Raw genomic sequence first — 22,390 nt, 5'->3', positions numbered from 1 at the left:
TTGATTGAGTGTTCAATCAGCATCGACATCGTGTTTTACCAAATCATAAAATTACTCGAACGGTAAATCACTCTTGTGCTTTGTCAGTACACTAAAACCTCGTTTAAGGAAGTTGATGGGGTTGGTGGTTTAAATAGGTCAGAAGGTCACGGATTCAATCCCAGGCCCGTCCTTGTACTTGTAACCAAAAGCAAGCCTGACTGTCATAAAAAAATCCTTCCCACATAAACTGATGTATATGCAGGGGTATATCCGGTCTACTGTGCGCCAGTTCTAATGCAACATCAGTTCCTCCTCATTTCCCTCTTTGGTCTGCGTTGATTTCTTATGGAGAGTGGTGAATTCAAGGAATCTGAGGGCAGATTTCCAGAGGAATCTCAGGGTAGATTCCAGAGGAATCTGAGGATAGATTCCAGAGGAATCTGAGGATAGATTCCAGAGGAATCTGGGGACAGACTTCAGAGGAATCTGAGGACAGATTCCAAAGGAATCTGAGGACAGATTCCAAAGGAATCTGAGGACAGATTCCAAAGGAATCTGAGGACAGATTCCAAAGGAATCTGAGGACAGATTCCAAAGGAATCTGAGGACAGATTCCAAAGGAATCTGAGGACAGATTCCAAAGGAATCTGAAAACACTGAAAACAGATTCCAAAGGAATCTGAGGACAGATTCCAAAGGAATCTGAGAACAGATTCCAAAGGAATCTGAAGACAGATTCCAAAGGAATCTGAGGACAGATTCCAAAGGAATCTGAGGACAGATTCCAAAGGAATCTGAGGACAGATTCCAAAGGAATCTGAGGACAGATTCCAAAGGAATCTGAGGACAGATTCCAAAGGAATCTGAGGACAGATTCCAAAGGAATCTGAGGACAGATTCCAAATGAATCTGAGGACAGATTCCAAAGGAATCTGAGGACAGATTCCAAAGGAATCTGAGGACAGATTCCAAAGGAATCTGAGGACAGATTCCAAAGGAATCTGAGGACAGATTCCAAAGGAATCTGAGGACAGATTCCAAAGGAATCTGAGGACAGATTCCAAAGGAATCTGAGGACAGATTCCAAAGGAATCTGAGGACAGATTCCAAAGGAATCTGAGGACAGATTCCAAAGGAATCTGAGGACAGATTCCAAAGGAATCTGAGGACAGATTTCAAAGGAATCTGAGAACAGATTCCAAAGGAATCTGAGAACAGATTCCAAAGGAATCTGAGAACAGATTCCAAAGGAATCTGAGAACAGATTCCAAAGGAATCTGAGAACAGGACGATTCCAAAGGAATCTGAGGACAGATTCCAAAGGAATCTTAGGACAGATTCCAAAGGAATCTTAGGACAGATTCCAAAGGAATCTGAGGACAGATTCCAAAGGAATCTGAGGACAGATTCCAAAGGAATCTGAGGACAGATTCCAAAGGAATCTGAGGACAGATTCCAAAGGAATCTGAGGACAGATTCCAAAGGAATCTGAGGACAGATTCCAAAGGAATCTGAGGACAGATTCCAAAGGAATCTGAAAACACTGAAAACAGATTCCAAAGGAATCTGAGGACAGATTCCAAAGGAATCTGAGAACAGATTCCAAAGGAATCTGAAGACAGATTCCAAAGGAATCTGAGGACAGATTCCAAAGGAATCTGAGGACAGATTCCAAAGGAATCTGAGGACAGATTCCAAAGGAATCTGAGGACAGATTCCAAAGGAATCTGAGGACAGATTCCAAAGGAATCTGAGGACAGATTCCAAATGAATCTGAGGACAGATTCCAAAGGAATCTGAGGACAGATTCCAAAGGAATCTGAGGACAGATTCCAAAGGAATCTGAGGACAGATTCCAAAGGAATCTGAGGACAGATTCCAAAGGAATCTGAGGACAGATTCCAAAGGAATCTGAGGACAGATTCCAAAGGAATCTGAGGACAGATTCCAAAGGAATCTGAGGACAGATTCCAAAGGAATCTGAGGACAGATTCCAAAGGAATCTGAGGACAGATTCCAAAGGAATCTGAGGACAGATTTCAAAGGAATCTGAGAACAGATTCCAAAGGAATCTGAGAACAGATTCCAAAGGAATCTGAGAACAGATTCCAAAGGAATCTGAGAACAGATTCCAAAGGAATCTGAGAACAGGACGATTCCAAAGGAATCTGAGGACAGATTCCAAAGGAATCTTAGGACAGATTCCAAAGGAATCTTAGGACAGATTCCAAAGGAATCTGAGGACAGATTCCAAAGGAATCTGAGGACAGATTCCAAAGGAATCTGAGGACAGATTCCAAAGGAATCTGAGGACAGATTCCATAGGAATCTGAGGACAGATTCCATAGGAATCTGAGGACAGATTCCAAAGGAATCTGAGGACAGATTCCAAAGGAATCTGAGGACAGATTCCAAAGGAATCTGAGGACAGATTCCAAAGGAATCTGAGGACAGATTCCAAAGGAATCTGAGGACAGATTCCAAAGGAATCTGAGGACAGATTCCAAAGGAATCTGAGGACAGATTCCAAAGGAATCTGAGGACAGATTCCAAAGGAATCTGAAAACACTGAAAACAGATTCCAAAGGAATCTGAGGACATAGACCAAAGCCAAACGTCATACTGTTGGATCCCTATCAGAAAGTGAACTTACTTTTGGTGGACATTACCGCTCATAAAAATCTGGATAGGCTTATTTGATTAAAACTTAGATGAGCATGAGAAAAAAGGTTCAAATCTCGCTTGACTTGTGATCTCGCCCTAATAGCCATTGGTAACCGAGTGTGTTGCTCCTTGTTTTCAAGCGAATGAATGGATCGAGATAAAAACTATCACAACTGGTAGATAGAAGAGGACCTTCTCTTCATCGTAGCATTGTTGGATGACGTGTAAATCCATGCGTTTGCTCGGTTACCAATGGCTTTTAGGGCAATCACAAGATCACAAGTTATGCGAGAAATCCGCAAGAAAGTGCTGCAAGTACAAAATTTCGTAGCGCAACATAAGCGGCTCCTAGACGACCTCAATATGCTGATGAATGGACCAATGCACGAGTTCATTATTTGTCGTTTTAGCAGTGCCGTTTTATTTATGTGACCATGGAAACTAGCGAATTCGGCACCGCTCAGACGTCAAATTAGTGAACTCGTGCATAGGTCCATTGATGAAACTCCTATAAATATTGATGTCGTCTGACATCAATATATTGATGTAGGGGAACATGGTCCAAGACGCACTGATGGAGTAATATGGCCTACCTCATTAAATCATTCCTAGAACGTTTCAATTTGTGTTATTTGCCAAACGATGTTAAAATATGTTTACCCAAGAGTTGCTGCCACAACCCTTGGTCATAAACTCATAGATTTTTCCTTAATTTTCCGGTGAATTTCAATATTTTTCCCATTTTTGGCTAAACATTAAGGTTTTCCGATGATTTCATTAAGGAATAAGCGTTTCCATATCACAAAGCAAAATCATGGAGAAACATGGTTGCTAACTACTAGTTGTCCATACTAAATGACATTCCCATCCATTTGGTCATTTTGAACCACCCCCATTTTGAAACCAACTTTTCTACAGGATTATAACCCGTTAAAAAACTTAAATTTGGGAAATGTTTTCATGATGGTAGCTAGCAAATATTGTAAAGTTACTGTTAGACTTCGAATGGCGTTAAAATGTGGATCTCATTAGGAGAAAACAACACAAATCCTTAAAGAGGCATTTTGGATCATTTGACCCTAAATATTGAGGTGAAATCAAAAAAGTTTGAACTGCATTTCAAAATTTCGCCTCATTTTCTCTCTCAGTTTGACATCGGTAGCCGATAGCAGCAGAAGTGTATCGTGTTTTAGAATAGGCGACTTTTGTGCGGAACAGCCCAACATGGCTGATTCGTTTTTGGGAACTGGGTTGGTGATCAACACATAAACAAACCAACGTCAAGCTAATTGCAATTCGATAGAAGCTGAATCAGGTTGAGTTTGGAACGGGAACGGGATTCGTCAATTCCAACCTAGGTTCAAAAATTAATTCGACATTAGAAACGCGAAATTTCGAACGTTTTAGGTCCTTAAAATTAAAGGAGGTATCCTAGTCTTGCAGGAGAGTCCGAAACTATCCTTAATTTCAATTAGAATAAATGTTTATCTACATGTTTGATCTTATAAATGCTTTCTCCTGAGAAGAGTTCTGAAGAATGACTGTGTGTCCTTGAAAAAAGTTGCGATTCTATTGAAACATGTTCAAATAAATATTTTATGTAAGGCGCATTGCGCACATCATAAGTGCACTTTTATTCACGATTTCGCAGTTATAAGGAGTCCTGTTTCCAATGCAATTCATAATTTTAAGGCCCGCGCCTTCTTCTGAGGCGACCCACAAAATCATTTAGGCTGTATTGTGAATAACGCATAACCAATAACCAATAAATAAATAAAACTAACTAGGGAGACTTACGGCTTCGACACCATTCGACTATTATCGGCAACAAAATTTCAAACGCCAAATTCACAGTATTATTCTATCAAAACACGTCAATGAAACATTCTGATGATTCTTTGGTCCACTGACGAGATTTCCGAGACTGAACAAACAATAACGCCAGAGATGTCATCAATGAAAATGAACACGCCTCAAAATGCGACTGATTTGGAGCTGCCGAAGAGATTCACCAGCAGTTCTTATGGGAAAGTTGCCGAATAGAATGAGGCTGCCGACAATAGTCACACTGACAAGAGATGTTCGCAGTGTTGTAAAAATGTTTCCAAAAGCATTTTGACAAGTCTGTCGGTGTGAATCGATAGAGGATTGAGCAACGCATAAATGTAAACATACAGACACGTAGTTTGTGTGCGTATGTCCGAGCATATTACTGCCGAGAATACGTAAGTTCCCCTACTTTGCTGAATATCTAATCGCGTCCGATAGCTTTACTCCGTTATGCCATGAAACATGTTAGTCAAAAACAAATGTACCCTCGTTGGTTTGACCACATTTAATTTGAACACTTTTTAATCTGTACCCCGCTAATTTGCACATCGTTCAGATTAAAAATGGTTCAAACGTCATTTAACTCATGGAACGGAGTAAAGTGGAATGCAACTCTGTGGAACGGATCGCAGAATCAGAACAAAACAGTGAAAAAGGTAACCAGAAACACGTTTCTAGGGTGACTAGATATTCAAATTAAAAATGATCCCTGATGGTTTGCATGAGGTACCGTTCAAATAAACGGGGGTGTACGGTATACGTTGCAACGGGGGTACCCGGTATGCAGTCGGGGCCTCTCGTGTTTTGGTTTTCGTGCAATATGATATGTCACGCTTAAACTTTTTCACACTTATGTTTTTGAATCTCCAAATCGTTTGCTATGCATTCACTAGACTACTCACAAAACGAACATAGTTTTGAAAATAATCATTTTATTAATGCTTTTCAAATCGAACCACCCAAATTACGTTGAATCAAGGGACTGTCAGATTGTGATGCTTCAAAACTATGCAACACTGCATTGAGGTTGGCTGTCAGCTTGGAACTTTGGCTTGACCCTTGTAATGCTGCCTACGGAAACATTATGTTGGTTGGTATAGTGCTGGCAGTCCCTTGGTTGGTATTCACAATTGACGGATTTCACGCCAACTCGACACGCGATTGGCAGCACCCCTTCAGAATTCAATGAAACTTTCTGGGTGTGAAGACTATGTGAAACTAAGATACTTTACATACTTTGTTTTTTCAAAATCGATCTAGACTAACATTTGGAAAGGGTCAAAGTTTTTTTTTTACTTTTTTAACTCGTATAACTCGAAAACGGTAAGACCTACAAAAAAGTGTTGTATGGGGGACTGTCGTGAAATTTCCTGAAGTTTTAGAAAAAAATATTGAAAAAATAAAAAAAACATTTTCTACACCGAAAAAACAATGATTCAAAACTTTAAAATCGATTTAAAAAAACGGCCATTTCAGATTTTGATCATACTTAAGCAAAAAGTTTCGTAATTAAATTTACTAAAAGTCGTCCATACATTGCAAATTGGGCATATTTTAGGGAAAAAAGTTTTTCTTACAACAAATTTACAAAGATATCACAATAATATTTTATTTCTTATTTGGTCAAAGCCAATCATAACAGGTGTCTGGAAAGGGTCAAGATTATTCTTATAAAAAAAAGTCGTGGTTTTTTTTATCATGCATCATTATATTTATTATTGCTATATATCCTAAAACGTAGTATCTGCACATGAATATTTACATTATTTTATTTTTGGGCTTTACTGAATAAATTGAATATTTTTGGTTCATCCTCTGAATTGGTATACCGTTTGGCTGAGAGACAATTCCTAAACTGTTAAGCATTAATTTAACATTTTCGTGGTATGTGCACACACATACATTGTGAATTCCTGTGCTATCGAGAAGCCTTCAATGTTTAGGCCTCAACATAGTAAACAAAGTAAAACAGATTTCTACATTTTGGCATCTTTCTTCAAAAATCATGTACGCCTCTTTAAGAGACATCATCAATAGACGCTTTTGAACTTGTTCTTTACTACCATTTCGGTACTCAGAAACGAAGTCATTGGCTCCTGGCATAGGCCTACTAATATCATCACTATCGAAGAAATCAATAACAACCTGTTTATCTGTTTCACTAATTCCATGCCCACTTCTAGCCCTTGTGGTACATAGAATGCCCTGTTCATTCACAAGTTGTTTCACTTGTCTTACCATGGTGCCTCGAACTCCTCGACAATTTTGTTGATCGACCACGACTTAGGAAGAACCGATAATATTTTCAACTGGTCTTCTTCTTCTTCTTTTCTGGCGTTACGTCCCCACTGGGACAGAGCCTGCTTCTTAGTTATTAACTGAGAGCTTACTATGCCAATGACCATTTTTGCATGTGTATATCGTGTGGCAGGTACGAAGATAGATTTTCAACTGGTCATTTTTGTCAATACCAGGTGAGTTGAATTTTTCTTTCAACTGATTGATGATTTCCTCGAATGCCTCCACCTTGTCGACGTCCATTGCATCCATGCCTAGTATGTCATCTCCACTGACATTTTAATTCGATAGTCCAAGCTCATGTTTCTCGACGAGATTGGGGATAAATTCAAAGTTTCAATAATACTGTTGAATTTTTCCACGTTGTAGGGGCCTAGTAATTCATCCGCTGATGGGACGGATGGAAAAGATGAACAGGACGGGACTGCTTCTGAAATATACAATAATGTCGAATTAATAATTGATATGGGTTCAATGTAAACAATCATTGTCGTTTAATGTGCTGCAAAGTAAATTTATCTTACCTAGCATTTCATTGGAGGCCTGACCGCTTGGTGGTTGTGGATTTTGATTCACTTCGCCTCCACCCGAACGTCGTTTTTTCTTAGGCGGACTTCTGTGGAGCCTGATCACTAAGCGACATGACTCACAAATATGCATAGTTTCATCAAGCTGATGACTATATCCCATAGCACGTATGTGTTCGATCATTGTTGGTGACAAGTTTCGTAACTGGCTACGCCTGCACTTAGGATTGTTTATACCGGCGCAACATCTCGAAATTTTAATGCGCGATAAATCTTGTTGATCCATCTTTAACTTCTTTTCACAAATGACTTAGATAAAATGAAAAGAGTTTTATTGACATCAAGCTTAAATAGTTATATGCATAGGTAGAACGACAATTATAAGTTAAATACCTATCTTTCTATACACTCACGCGGTGATTGTTGAGTAACTCAGGTCGTTAACGGACATTTTAGGTAGATAACAATACAAACATTATATCTTATTCATCTGGCTTGTAACGCAGGTTACGTTTAGTAGTATTTTCTAGAATAAAATTTAATGGGGTATGGATCAGGTTGTTCCTTTTCAATGTTTGCAATCTTTCGAACCATAAAAATCCGTCGGAAGTTAGACGGAGTTGATTTTCTCATAGGCAGAGGCGAAATCCATAGATTGCCTTCATTTAAAAAACATAATCACTGCATAATTCCGTTTTTTAACTATTCTCAATAAAAAATACAATTTATTTCTGATTCAAACTCATTCATCACTTGAAAACACGATCATATTTGACGGTTTAGAACAAAATCTTTGAAAAAAAAATCAGTTTTGGACTTGAAAAATTCGTTGTTAGAAAAACTTTTTTCCCTTAGATATGCCCAATTTGCAATGTATGGACGACTTTTAGTAAATTTGATTACGAAACTTTTTGCTAAAGGTGAAGATGAATCGAAGCCAAAGTTCAAATTTTCAAGAGATCTGGAAAACCGAACTTCCGTTCAAGCTGAAAACTTAATCGATTGGTTACTAGCTGGTGGTGACCAATCGATTAGGTTTTCAACTCAAACGGATGTTTGGTTCTTCAGATCCGTGCTCTTGAAAATTTGAACTTTGGCTTCGATTCATCTTCACCTTAAGGATGATCAAAATCTGAAATGGCCTTTTTTTTAAGTCGACTTTAAAGTTTTGAATATTTTTGTTCAGTGTAGAAAATGTGTTTTTATTTTTTCAATATTTTTCTCTAAAACGTCAGGAAATTTCACGACAGTCCCCCATACAACACTTTTTTGTAGGTCTTACCGTTTTCGAGTTATACGGGTTTATAAAAAAAGTAAAAAAAAACTTTGACCCTTTCCAAATGTTAGTCTAGATCGATTTTCAAAAAAAAAAAACAAAGTATGTAAAGTATCTTAGTTTCACATAGTCTTCATACCCAGAAAGTTTCATTGAATTCTGAAGGGGTGCTGCCAATCCCTTTGTCGAGTTGGCGTGAAATCCGTCAATTATGTACAATATAGTAATCTTATGTGTAAAATGTGTAACAATGTTACAAGAGAGTAGAATATGTATAAACATTTCAACTTGGAAATGCGTTGGATTTACTTCTTCTTGGACTACGATAAAGCTGAGAGTAAGAAAAAACATGTAAATAATAGACGATATTTGAATTCGAGCACTGTTAGCCGATCGTAACGCCATGGGTGGCGAGAATTTGAATCACCCATTTTTAACGGATCGCGAAACAGATCACATTGCTCCGATCCTAAAAATAGGCAGTATAGCCAATAGATTAGAAAAAAGTGGAACTTGAAGCAAACGAGTTTGATTTTGCTCAAACCACCGGTGGGCGGAGCCAAATGTTTGACGAACCGATCGTACCGTCTGTAGGGATGTTGCACGAACATCGACGTCATCATGTCAAATTGAAGCTTCGACGTCCCATGAACTACCGATGCAGATGGGTGGAAAGTCAAAATGTGTGAATTTACGCAGCGTCGGTGCCATAGTGATCTATCAAATGCACGCTCTTGAGTTGGTTCTATATATTTCACTATCGTTTCCAACTATCTCTAACCATGAGATGAACCAGCCTAGGGCTGAAAGTCTCAATAATAAAGAAAGAAAAAAAAATATCTCTAACCGTTATCTTTAGCAAATTCACCAAGAATTCGTCAATTATTCCTCAACCAATTTCTCCAGCAATATCTTCAGTGAATCCATCAGCAGTTTCACCTGTGGTTCAAAAAATCCATCCATGGATTGTACCTGGATTTGTACTACAGCGATTCCATCAGGAATGATGGAATTTCTCCAAGTAATCCTCTGGTCTATATCTTTAGGAATTCTTCCAAAACTGCTTAATGTTTTCACCAGGTGTTCTTCCAGAAATTTAATCAACATTTTGTCCAGTGATTTAACAACAAATTCCTGTAAGAATTCCTTTATAAATTCCTTCCGAAAGTTCACCTGGAATTCCTCATGGGATTCTATCAGGAGTTCCTACAGGGATTTCATCAGTGATTCCTCTGGGAAACAGGAGTTCTTTTTCTTCTTCTTGGCGTTACGTCCTCACTTGGACAGAGCCTGCTTCTCAGCTTAGAGTTCAATGGGCATTTCCACAGTTTTTAACTTAGAGCTTTCTTTGCCAAACTTGCCATTTTCGCATTCATATATCGTGTGGCAGGTACGATGATACTCTATGCCCAGGGAAGTCAAGGAAATTTCCATTACGAAAAGATCCTGGACCGACCTGAAATTTAAACCAGAAACCTTCAGCAAGGTTTTGCTTTGTAGCCGCGGACTCTGATCACTTGGCTAAGGAAGGCCTGTAGAATCAGGAGTTACTCTAGGGAATTAAACACGATTTCACCCAGGCATTCCATCAGGAGAACTTCTAAAGATTCAATCATAAATATCACAAAGGTTTCATTCAGCAGTTCCATCAGGGTTTTTATCAGGACTAGCTCTAGGGATTCCATCGGAAGTTCCTCTAGGAGTTCCATCAAGAATTCTTCTGGGGGTTTCATCAGATGTTCGTCTAGAGATTCCATCAGGAATTCTTTAGGGATTCCATCTGGAAATCCTTAAGAGATTCGATCAGGTGTTCTTTCAGGGATTGCAGCTGGAACTCTACTAGGGATTTGATCAGAAGTTTCTCCTGGGATTCTATCAGGAAATATTTCGGAGATTCCATCTGGAATTCCTCCATAGACTCTGTTCGTCGTTGCTCTAGGGATTCCATCAGGAGTTCTTCTCGGGATTTTGACAGAAATTCCTCCAATGACTCCATCCAGAGTTCCTTCAAGAATATCTTTACAAATTATTCCAAGGATTCCTTCAGGAGTTCTCCCAGGGATTTCATCAGGAGCTCCTGTAGTGATTCTATCGGGAGTACCTTTAGAGCTTCTGGAGATTTCATCAGGAGGGGAAAGTCAAAATGCGTTTTGATCCTCCAGGGATTCTGAAATTTCACTCGGAATTCTTCAAGAGATTAAATCAGATGTTCCTCGAGGAATCCCATCAATGTTTCTTCTATAAATATCAGGAGTTCCTCTAGGGATTCTATCAGGAGTTCTATCCGGAAACATATCAGGAATTCTTCCAGGGATTTTATCAGGAGTCCCATCAATGATTGGGAGTTCTTTCAAGAATATCTATAGATAGGAGTTCTTCCAAGGATTCCATCAGGAGTTCCTATAGGGATACTATCTGGAATACCTTAGGGCTTCCATTAGAGTTCTTATGGGGATTGCATCAGGAGTTTCTCCAGAGTTCTTTCAGAGATTCCACCTGAATTGCCTCCAAAGATTCAATCAGGATTTCCTCCAGAGATCATATCAGGAATTCCTTGAGGAATTTCATCAGGACTCCTTCTAGGGATATCATAAGAAATTCTTCTAGGGATTCTTACAGGAGTTCCATCAGAAATTCCTCCAGCGATTCCATCAGGAGTTCCTTCAGCGATAGCAACTGGAACTTCTCCAGGGATTCCATCAGGAGCATTAGAAGCAGCAATTCCATTAGAAGTTTCTCTAGCGATTCCATCAGCAGTTCCTTCCAGAGATTCTATCAGGTGGTTTTCTAGAGATTCCATAACTAGTTATTCTATGAATTTCATCAGAAATTCCTCCATTGATTCCATCAGGAACTTCTTCAACAATATATTTAGGATTTCCTCAAAGGATTTCATCAAGAGTTCCTCCAGGGATGCCATAAAGAGTTTCTTCTGAGATTTCACCCGAAGTTCCTCAAGAGATTCTATCAGGAGTTCCTCTACATATCCTCCAACAATATTTTTATATTCCTCCAAGGATTCCATTAGGAGTTCCTCCAGGGATTCTATCAGGAATTCCATTAGGGATTCTATTAGAAGTACCTTTAGGGCTACCATTAGAGTTCTTCTGAGAATTTCATCAGGAGTTTCTCCAGAAATTCCACCAAGAGTTCCTTCAGAGATTCCAGCTAGCATTTCTTCCGAGATTCTATTAGGACTTCCTCCAGAGTTTAAATCAGGAGGTCACTTAAGAATTCCATCAAGATCTTCTAGAGATATCATAAGAAATTTCTCTAGGCATTCTATCAGGAGTTCCATCAGGAATTTTATCAAGAATTCCTCTAGGGATTTCATCAGGAGTTCCTATAGTAATTCCAGTAATCATCATTAAATTCTTCAGAAATTTTAACAGGAGCTCCCTTAGAGATTCCATCAGGAGTTCCTCTAGAGATTGTATCAGAAGTTTCTTCAGAGATTTCACCTGGATCCTCGAGGGATTACATCAGAAGTTTCTTCTAAGGATAGCATCAGGATCTCTTCTGGGAACATCAGGAGTTCTTCTGGGGATTTCAAGAAGATTTCCTTCATAAGCATTTTCTATAGACATTCCACCTGGAATTCCTTCTGGGATTCTATCAAGAGTTCCCCTGAGTCTTTCAATAGGAGTTCCCAAGGATTTCCATCAGGAGTTCTTCTAAGGATTTTATCAGGAGTTCCAATAGGGATTCAATTAGGAATTCCTACAGGGCAAAATAACAGAAGTCGTATTTGGCATTTCATCACGAGTTCCCAAGGGATTCCATAAGGAGTTCTTCTAAGGACTTTATCAGGAGTTCCTCTAGGGTTTCCATTAGGAGTCCTTCAGAGATTCCACCTGGAATTTCTACAGGAACTCTATCAAGAGTTTCTCTAATAATTCTAACAGGAATTACTCCAGGGATTACATCACAAATTTTTCCAAGGATTCCATCTGAAGGAGTTCTTCAATAGATTTCATTGGAAATTTCTGCAGGGATTCCATCGGAAGTTCTCTCATAGATTCCATTAGAAAAACTTCTAAGACTTTATTATAAATCCTCCTGGGATTCCATCACAAGTTCTGTCAGGGATTCTATCAGGAATTCTTCTAAAGGTTCCTTCAGGAATCTCTCTAGAATTATTCTGGGTTAATTTATTTTGAATTCTTTTCGAAATTTATTAGGAGATACTACCCGAACTTCTAGAGAATACTCCTAGAGATTCATCCAAGAACTCTTCAAGGTAGTTTTCCTGGAATTCCTTAAGGGATTTTTCCCAGAATTAGTCAAGAGATTTCCCCGGATTTTTAAAGGAATTTCTCGTGGAATAACTCCAGGAATTCTTGAGGGTTTTCAGGAGCCCTCCAGCGATATTACCAGAAATTTATTATAAAAGTTTTACCTGTTAATTTGGGAATCTACCAGTATATCATCCAGTGACTCCATCAGGAATTCCTCCTGGGATTCAAAACAGGAATTCCTTCAGGGATTCCTCTGGGAGGTTCCTTCGTGGATGCCACCAAGATGAACTCCAATTATACAATAACGAATCTCCTATGCGATTTGACCACAATTTCCTTTTAAGATTCCACTAGTAATTCCTTCAGATACTTCAACAGTATTTTCCCTAATTATATCACCTGTATTTTTTTCGCGAGAGAAGTTTTTAAAGGAATTTCACAAGGAGTTCTTCTAGCGTTAACACTGGGAATATCACCAGACTTTCGCTAGAATTACCACCAGATAAATCTACCACAGTTTCGCCAGAAGTTCAACCATAAAATACTTCAAAAGCGTTACTAGGATTGTGCTTCAGGATTATCATAAATTCGTCCAATGAGTTAACTGATATTTACTCAGAGTTTCAAACAACACATTTCTCTAAATGCCTCAGGATAAATCCCTAAAGTAGACCTAAAAGATTTTTTTTTCATTTCTGAGTTTATAAAAGAAGTGGAGTATATAAGAGAATTTATTGAAGATTCTCTCTAGAGGAATACCGAAGTGGAACAAGTGGAATCTCTAAAGGAATTCCTGCTGATCAAGTTTTGATGAATTTTTTTGCAGTATTTCTCTTGAAATCTTTGAAGGCTTTCTAATGAAATTCTTGGAGAAATTGTTGGTGGAATCCCTGGAGGAACTTGATTAACCCTTGGATAAATTGTGAGTAGTATCTGTATAGGAATGCTTGAAGATTCGCTGGAAGAATTCTTAAATGAATCTTTGGAGGATTTTTTGGTGGTATTCTTGAAGGAAGCATTGGATTAACCACTGGAGAAATCCCTTGGAAAGTATTTGTATAGATCCCTGGAGAAATCTGTTGAAAAATTGCTAGAAAGAATCGCTGAAGAAATTCCTGGTGGATTTTCTGATGTAACTCCTTGAGAAATTTGAGGAGCAAACCCTTAAAAAGTCCTGGTGAAATCCTTGGGGGAATTTCTAGTGATGATTTTTTTTTTGAGAAATCCCTTGAGAAGTATCTGAAAGAATTCGTGATGCGATTCCTGGGTAACGCGTGATGGAATCCTTGGAACTCATTTCTAGAGAAATTTCTGAAGAAATCTTTGAAAGAATTGGACAGATCTTAGAAGGAATCAGTGGTTGAAATCTACAATAATTTGTAGAGGAACCTCTAAAGGAATCCTTGGAAAAATTCCACCTGAAGGTATGCCTGAAGAATGTTTTCCGGAGAAATTTCTGGTTGAATCTGTGGATAAATTTCTAATGGACTTATTGATAAAATTCGTGGTAGAATCCCAGGAAGAGCTTTTGGTGGAATCCTTAGTATAGCTTATGGATTCCTGGAAAAACTTCAAAGCAGAATTACTAGATGAAACGACTAAAAGATTCTGGATAGAATGTTTGAAAAAAAGTAAGAGGTTGTTTCCGAGATACGACCGCCAAGTTGACGTTGGATAACGTTAGCTTCTTCTATTTACTGATTTAGGACCGTCACGAACTTATGAAAGATTTACCTAGAAATCTAAAAATCTTAACAATTTTCAAACTATTTGTTACATGTCAGTTCTGATCTATTATGGATATTGAGTGTTATTATTTGGTTGGTTCGGTTAACACTTCAACACCGATAGAACCGGTCGATGGAAGAAGAAGCATGGGCGGTAACTTTTGCTCTCCAAATAAACAGAGAAAGAGTTTTGGGTGATCTGTTTGTAGTATGAAAATGATGTCCGTAATAGGGAATGCATCACCAAACTCGCAACTAATCAATGATCATGACTGTGATAATTGACAAGAAAATTATGAATGAAATGGATCACTTGGGAAATGCGACCGTTCCTTATGAATAATCCCAGAGATAATCATATTCTTTAGTCCTTACATTTAATAGATGGAAATAATATCCTTAGGGGCCATCCATTTATTACATAAAGGTTCATGGGGGGAGCGGGTTTCAGATTTCTCACGCGCCATACAATTTATATTTTAATTTATTTTTATTTCTATACAAAAATCAGAGGGGGCTGTGTACAAGACCCGATTGCATGACGTTAACTACGCTGCGTCCTCGGAAACAGCCTCAAATTGCCGTATTGTCAATTATTCGTAATTAATCAATTATTGTATGATGGAATGAGATGAATTAAGAGATTATAGCAAGTATGTGGTAAACACATTAGGGAATATTATACAAATAACTCTTTAAAACACATTTGTTGGCTCTCAAAAGGGCCGATTGAGTTGTTGAATTTGCGTAACACGGACACATTTTGACGGCGCACTGGTTTCAATCCTCCTCGCCTGATGAGATTTGCGGTGCGGATGACGATGTGCGCTTCAACAAGCGGCTTTCATCGATTTTATTCAGCCATCTCGAACAAGTAAGGGAATATTACACAATCAACTCTTTAAAACACATTTGTTGGCTCTGAAAAGGGCCGATTGAATTGTTGAATTTGCGTAACACGGACACATTTTGACGGCGCACTGGTTTCAATCCTCCTCGCCCGATGAGATTTGCGGTGCGGATGACGATGTGCGCTTCAACAAGCGGCTTTGGTCGATTGTCTTCAGCCATCTCGTACAACAGCTTGCCTCTGGTGGCGAGGAGCTGAGTAGGTTTGGAGGAGCTCTTACCAGCTCGAAAGCGAAAACAGAATGAAACCAGATTTAACGAAGGAGGGATGCTTTATACCCTTAGAATAGCAGATGATGCTCCTCCTTTCATATTCTTCGTTTTCTTATCTGGGAAATAGGCTATATGAAACTGATGTCTAGGTAAGGGATGTACAGATTAGCATTATGCTGTTATTGCAACCCGACGGCACTGCAGCAGCATCCTCGGAAACAGCTCCAAATTGCCGTATTGTCAATTATTCGTAATAAATCAATTATTGTATGATGGAATGAGATGAATTAAGAGATTATAGCAAGTATGTGGTAAACACATTAGGGAATATTATACAAATAACTCTTTAAAACACATTTGTTGGCTCTCAAAAAGGCCGATTGAGTTGTTGAATTTACGTAACACGGACACATTTTGACGGCGCACTGGTTTCGTACAAATTAGGGAATATTACACGGACGGTGACGGCTGTGCCGCTCGATCTAATGAACCAGAATGACCGCGCTAGCCTCACGCATGACAATGACAGCGGAGCACTGGCTGGTAGCGACGATTTCTGGCCGAAAACGATTATGCTGGCTGGTGCACTCAAATGAGCGACTTCAGTTGTTGCGGCTCCGAAATGCGTGGTTCTTCGGTTCTAATGCGTGTTGTATTCGCGTCCTATTGAAAACTGAACTGAGGACGCGAATGACTCTCAAAATTTGCTCGCCGACCGTGTTCACAGTCTGACGGCAAAAAGAAGAATGAGTGAAGAAGCAGGGTGCGGTGCGCTTTTATAGTGGGAAGCGGAACCGAAAAATGTGCTTGAACGTGATTGGTTAGATAAGAAAGGGGTCAACGTTTTACGATATTTCAATAGTTTGTTGCTAATAATCAATAGTGTCCTCCATTTGAATCGACGCGTAGATAAATTTCCAATCGATTCATGGATAAATATTGAAAATCTATCGATAAATGACTGAGTTATTAGCGGTCAAAACCTGACCATTTTTCGTTACATGCTCAATTTTTCGTTTTTCTGAATTGTACCCCCATATGTTGCCGTAAGACGTTATCCAACGTCAAAAAAAGAAGATAACTTTTGCGTCTGCTAAGAAGAAATTGCATCTGGCGATACTGAGGAAAATTTTATCTTGGCTTTGGCAATGACGGCGCATCACAACGGAGATTGGAAAACATGCGAACGCAGTGACGACATCAGGCCTTATCGTTCAAATATATCGTTCCGTCACAGGGGGAGGGAGAGGGTCTTCCATAGTGTTACAGCCCTTATACACAATTTAAATCTTCCATACAAAAGTTGTTACGTGGGGAAGGAGGGGGTCTAGAACTGGCACATTTTGGGTTATGTAATATTTGAATCATTCCTTAACAATAGAAAATATATTTATTGCATTCCGACAGCACGACTCGGAAACATTCTCGATTTGTCGTTTTGTCAATTATTCATAACTAATCAGATATTGTAGGATACTACGAGATGAATAAATGTAAGAATATGGTAAACACATTAGCAAATATTACACAAATAACTCTTTAGGACACATTTGTTGGCACTGAAAAGGGCCGATTGAACTGTGAGAATCGAGTAACGCGGACACATTTTGCCAGCGAACAGGTTGAAATCCTCCTCGCCCGATAAGATTTGCGGTGGCGATGATGATGGGCGCTTGAACAAGCGGCTTGAGCTGATTTTCTTCAGCCATCTCGTAGCCAGCGATTTCACAAACCGGACACTGGATTTGCAGCAGCTTAAGGTGAAGATGAATCGAAGCCAAACCTCACATTTTCAAGAAAAAATATCTTAAGCCGTAACTCTTTTACATGGAATACATTGTTGTGGCTCTGAAAAGGGCCGTTTTGCTTGAAATTGCGTCCTAATTCAATTTAAACTCGTTCGCCACGGATACGACGAGCCAGCTAGAAGGCCTTCGGCATGATGGTGACACGCTTGGCGTGGATCGCGCACATGTTAGTACCCTCAAAGATAGGCCTCGCTCGCTTCCTGCTGGGCCATGACGCCAAGCTGTGTAATCGTAGATCGGTCTTGAAGTCCTGAGCGATTTCACGGACCAGGCGCTGGAAATACAACTTGTCGATCAGCAGCTCCGTAGAATTCTGGTAGCGACGGATCTCACGCAGAGCGACCGTTCCTGGCCGATAGCGATACGGCTTCTTGACTACTCCGGTGGCTGGGGCGCTCTTGCGAGCGACTTTCGTGACCGGCTGCTTGCGAGGGGCTGCTTTCCAGCCATCGTCGTAGTAGTGTTCTCTGGACGGATTGAAACAAACGAATGATTGAATTTGCGCGGCTGCCGGTCCCTTTTATGACCTTCTCTTGCGAGCGAGCGAGACGAACAGTGAACAGCGAGCGAGCAAGAAGAATTCATCCATCGCGTACCGCATAAAAGCAGCCGAGCCGGCGGCCGAGCATCAGTTTTGTTACAATCGTTGCCGAAGTTAGACCGGCCTCGGAAAAGGAAGCGCCAAGCGTGACAACATCCATTGCATCATCACCAAGCCCGCCATCCGCCGTCTGGCTCGCCGTGGCGACGTCAATCGTACCTCCGGTCTCATCTACGAGGAAACCCGCGGTGTGCTGAAGTCATCCAGAATTCTGTCGGCTACGCTCTGAAGTGGCAGGGCCATACGCTGTACAGATTTGGAGGCTAAATCGTCCCCATCACCGACAGCAAAACTACCACTGAATTCACAAAACCTGAGCATGAAATGGCGATCGACGATATCCTCACCCGACCGTCCTTTTCAGGACGACAATTTAATTTTGAAAGAGTTTCGAAAATATTTCACGCAACATTATTGGCAATAGTCACAGCAACAGAACTGTCGGTGAATCAAAAATAATAGTTTTGGTGAAATTTTTAGTGATTTGCGGTAAACATTCTACCAAAATCAGTAAAATTCCAACAATATCTACAAATTTTGTTTACCGAATGTTCCGCTGCTGAGTTATTATCAAAATTCGTAACTAACCCTTAGTGTGTGGACAAGAAAACCAGCATCAATAATTTACAATCATTAAGGTGAAGAAGAATCGAAGCCAAACCTCAAATTTTCAAGAGCATGGATCTGGAGAACCAAACACACGTTTAAGCTGAAAACTTAATCGATTGGTCACTCGCTGGTGGTGAATTTATTTAATTGCCAATTTATTTAATTGCCAATTTAAATTTCGGATGATTAGTTTTCCAACGGCAAACAAAGTTTTACCTAGGTTCCCGTCGGGCGGCGGTAGCATTATTGCAGTTTTCTCTATGCGCTTATTTGGTTTCGATCGACAATTTCTTACCAAATCACATCATCAACAAAGCTGTTGCTGATAAGTTTTAGCTTTCAATTCGACAAGTTTATACTGATTGCTTTGGCATGCATGTGGCAAATGACTGACCGAAATATGAATCCATCACATCCATTCACCAGTAATGTCGCTCTTCACGGTGTAAAATTCTCATAACTCTCTTTCAAAATTAAATTGTCGTCCTGATAAGGACGGTTGGTGGTAGTCACAATCGATCGAACTGGGTTTTCATTCCATTCTTAGACAGAAACACACCAAAAGATTACCGAAGACGATTGAATTAAAATGCGGTCGTGCGCGTGCGCGAGAAGTGGAATTTGATTGGCTTTGACTGAACACGAGATAATAAAGAGAAGTAAGAAGAAGATCAAAAGGGGCGTTTCCCTTCGAATGACGAAAGTGGCTAAGATATCTCTCAATGATGTCTGTGTCAGGAATACACAGGAAAAATGTGCTTTTCTTTGAAAAATAAGACATGCTTCGATATTTCTCAATTTTCCAATAGTTTAGCCATGAGAATCAATAGTTTTCATTGTTGGAGTAGATTCGTAGAAAGATTTCCAATCGATTGGTGCAAGAATCTAGAAAATCTATCCGGGCATTAGTAAGTTATTAACAGTCAAAATCTAACCACTTTTCGTGACGCGAGCGATTTTTCGTTTTTCGAAATTGTACCCCAGTATGTTGCCGTAAGACGTTATCCAACGTCAAAAAAATCCCTTGGCCATTCCCATATCGATGACTGCTCAGAATATTTCCCGAAAGAGACCCGTCATGATTTCTGAGTTTTTCCGGAATATTTCGTACGAATTATAACTGGAATTCCTCTTAAATATTTATATCTTCCGGTACTTAAATTTTGAAAGTTCTTCTCTTCCTTACTGCGATTATTGCCAGAAAATCGCGAAAAGATTCTCCCTCACAGCCACAGAATTTGAAAAAATAAAAATCACATATTTACTAGACCCTCGGCAAGTCTAAAAACATGCGAAGAAATATCGTGTTGCTGCAACCAACCTTGACAGTCGGTCAAACGGTTGTATCAACATAAGTCGGTTTGACTAACTTGGGGGCGGAGTCAATGTTGGTCAAACCGTCTGAGCGTCTGTGGGGTGCATTACAGCCCTTTGCTGACTGTAATGTGAAACAGCCCATTCGGCTCGATACGACGTAATCACGAATGCTGTCAGCTGAGTTCGTTAGGCAGTGACTGTTTTAATACAGCCAACATTTATACGTGTGGGTCTGGTTGCCATTACGTACCATGTTTGATGCGAAACTTACAGCAGCAACAGACAGTGAAAACACACATCAACTGTCGGTTCGGTATTTTCGGCTGCTGTCCGGAATTTGAATCAAAGTGTCCGGAATACGGAACAAACGTGAGAATGCGTCCGGAATAAGAACCAGGAGAAGTTTCCGCATTTATATTTATTTAAAATGATTCATGTAGCGGAATCAAAATCTTCATCCACCATTCGAAAGCTAAATTTTTTGAAGGCTCGATAACGCGAAGGTATCATACAGAATGACTTATGTTGTATGCTTTCTGATTAATTATACTTCAGTGGGGCCATGAGTGTTCGTAATATGAATCGAAACGGTACGTAGCTTATTACTGGATTGAATAATAGTTACACACTGAGCTCATTTTACCGGAAATCGGTGAATTTCACCGTAATCTCAACAGCTTAACAGTTCGGTGAAATAAAATACCGTAATTTCGTCGGAATTTGGCGGATTCCGGTGATTTTTACCGAATACTTTAAAAATTTACCGTACTCCGTTAATTTATTTTACCGAACTGTTCAGCTGTTGCGATTTCATAGGAATCCGTAAAATAATTTAAGTGTGTATCCCTTCCGGATGCGATGAAAATACATAAATACGACTAATGTTATGCTAAACTTACTAGAATACTATCAAAATATACGGAAAAACAAAAAAAAACATATATGGAGCCAACTCATAGTGGAATCTAAGGATCCCATAGGAATCTGAAGACATGTTCCACAGGAATCTGAAGATAAATTCCAGAGGAATCTGAGGATCCACAGGAATCTGAGGACATGTTCCTCCGGTATCTGAACCCAGACTCCAGAGGAATCTGAGGATAGATTCCACAGGAATCTGAGAGTAGATTCCAGAGGAAACTCAAACAAGAGTTCAAAAGATTCTAATAAAGTAGAAAAAGTTTCTAATAGCTTCGTTTATGAAGTTATTCAGTAATAAACTTAGAATAATTGAACATGGTCACATAAATTTCAATGTCATACAATAGAAAATTGTTCTCCACACGATCGATATGAAAATCACACACTGAATCAGAAAAAAAAGCAATCAACGGCGAAATTGAATAACCTACCAGATAATTCATATCACGTCCATTAAATGTCGTTTCATCGTCACTTCGTTATCACATGCATGAATCACTTTTCTCACCTACACCAGTCTATAAAAAAAGGAACTAGCATAACGCCACTTTCAATTAACCGTCACAAGTCCTCACACCAACGTGTATGAATAACGAAGCAAAAAACAAGCGAACACTTCCGCGAGTCGTCCCGACGCTTATCTTGCCACCGATTGTACAAAACTAGCACACGGCACCGCGTTACATCTGGGTCAAACCTGTGGCATCGAAAAGGCCCCCGCTGGATGGATGTGGCCGGAGAAGATCTTCGTACATATTCGCTTGCACCTAGACACCACGCCGCTTGAGAATCCGATCTTATCAATTCACACGTAGCTATGTCATTCATGCTGCCTTCTGCTTCTGCTGTTCCTATTGCAGAAACATATTTCAATTGGATAAGTGGATTGTGCTCCATCAATTCCGCTCCGTTCAGCCCCGCAACACTATGGGGAAGGAACCTACTATGGTTGGTCAAAACCGCTAGCGCTACCAAGTAATGAAATGGCACTTTTAAAACACCAACATGCTGAATACCTTAAATTGGCCGTATAGTAGCCCTATAAGCCCAAACAGCGAATTTGCGAGCTAGTGCTTACTTGGGCTCTGAGAACGCGTCCTAGAGCATTATTTTAATCGATAAATTTCCAAACTTCAAAGATCCTTGACCAGTGTGAATCAAACCCCCTCAGCTTGGTCTTGCCTAAATAGCTACGTGTTTACCACTACGACTATCTGGGTCTCCTATCACATAAAACTATTTAAATATTTAAAACTAGTTGTCTCGAAAAACTTCACCCTGCCATCAAGTAGACTGTCAAAAACGGCATGAAATCTTCTGTAAATAACCGATAAGTTTTCTCTCATTTTCACACACTATTCCGGAGGCTTTCTTAAACCTTTTATTCACACAAACACGTGGGAATACTGGACAAATGTAACCGTGAAAGAATCATATAAGTCTGTTCATCCGTATACACACCACTACAAA

The 22,390-nt window shown here is 39.6% G+C and overlaps 1 protein-coding gene across 2 annotated transcripts in view; it reads right to left on the bottom strand.

Annotated features, from left to right (window-relative positions):
* Positions 1-21,581, bottom strand: part of LOC5563724 (dopamine receptor 1) — a 373,859-nt gene extending 352,278 nt beyond the window's left edge. Inside the window, exon 1 of one of the 2 annotated variants that reach the window (XM_021837519.1) lies at positions 21,352-21,581. In XM_021837519.1, coding sequence (XP_021693211.1) covers positions 21,352-21,363 — 12 coding nt within the window. In that variant the 5' untranslated portion in view covers positions 21,364-21,581. The remainder of the gene's footprint in view (positions 1-21,351) is intronic. The other variant, XM_021837518.1, reaches the window with a different exon arrangement.
* Positions 21,582-22,390: the final 809 nt, after the last annotated feature.

This window comes from Aedes aegypti, chromosome 1 (assembly GCF_002204515.2).
Source record: "Aedes aegypti strain LVP_AGWG chromosome 1, AaegL5.0 Primary Assembly, whole genome shotgun sequence".
Classification (NCBI taxonomy): Eukaryota; Metazoa; Arthropoda; class Insecta; order Diptera; family Culicidae; genus Aedes; species Aedes aegypti.
Note: the sequence above shows the minus strand (reverse complement) of the source record. Positions and strands in the feature narration are given on the sequence as shown.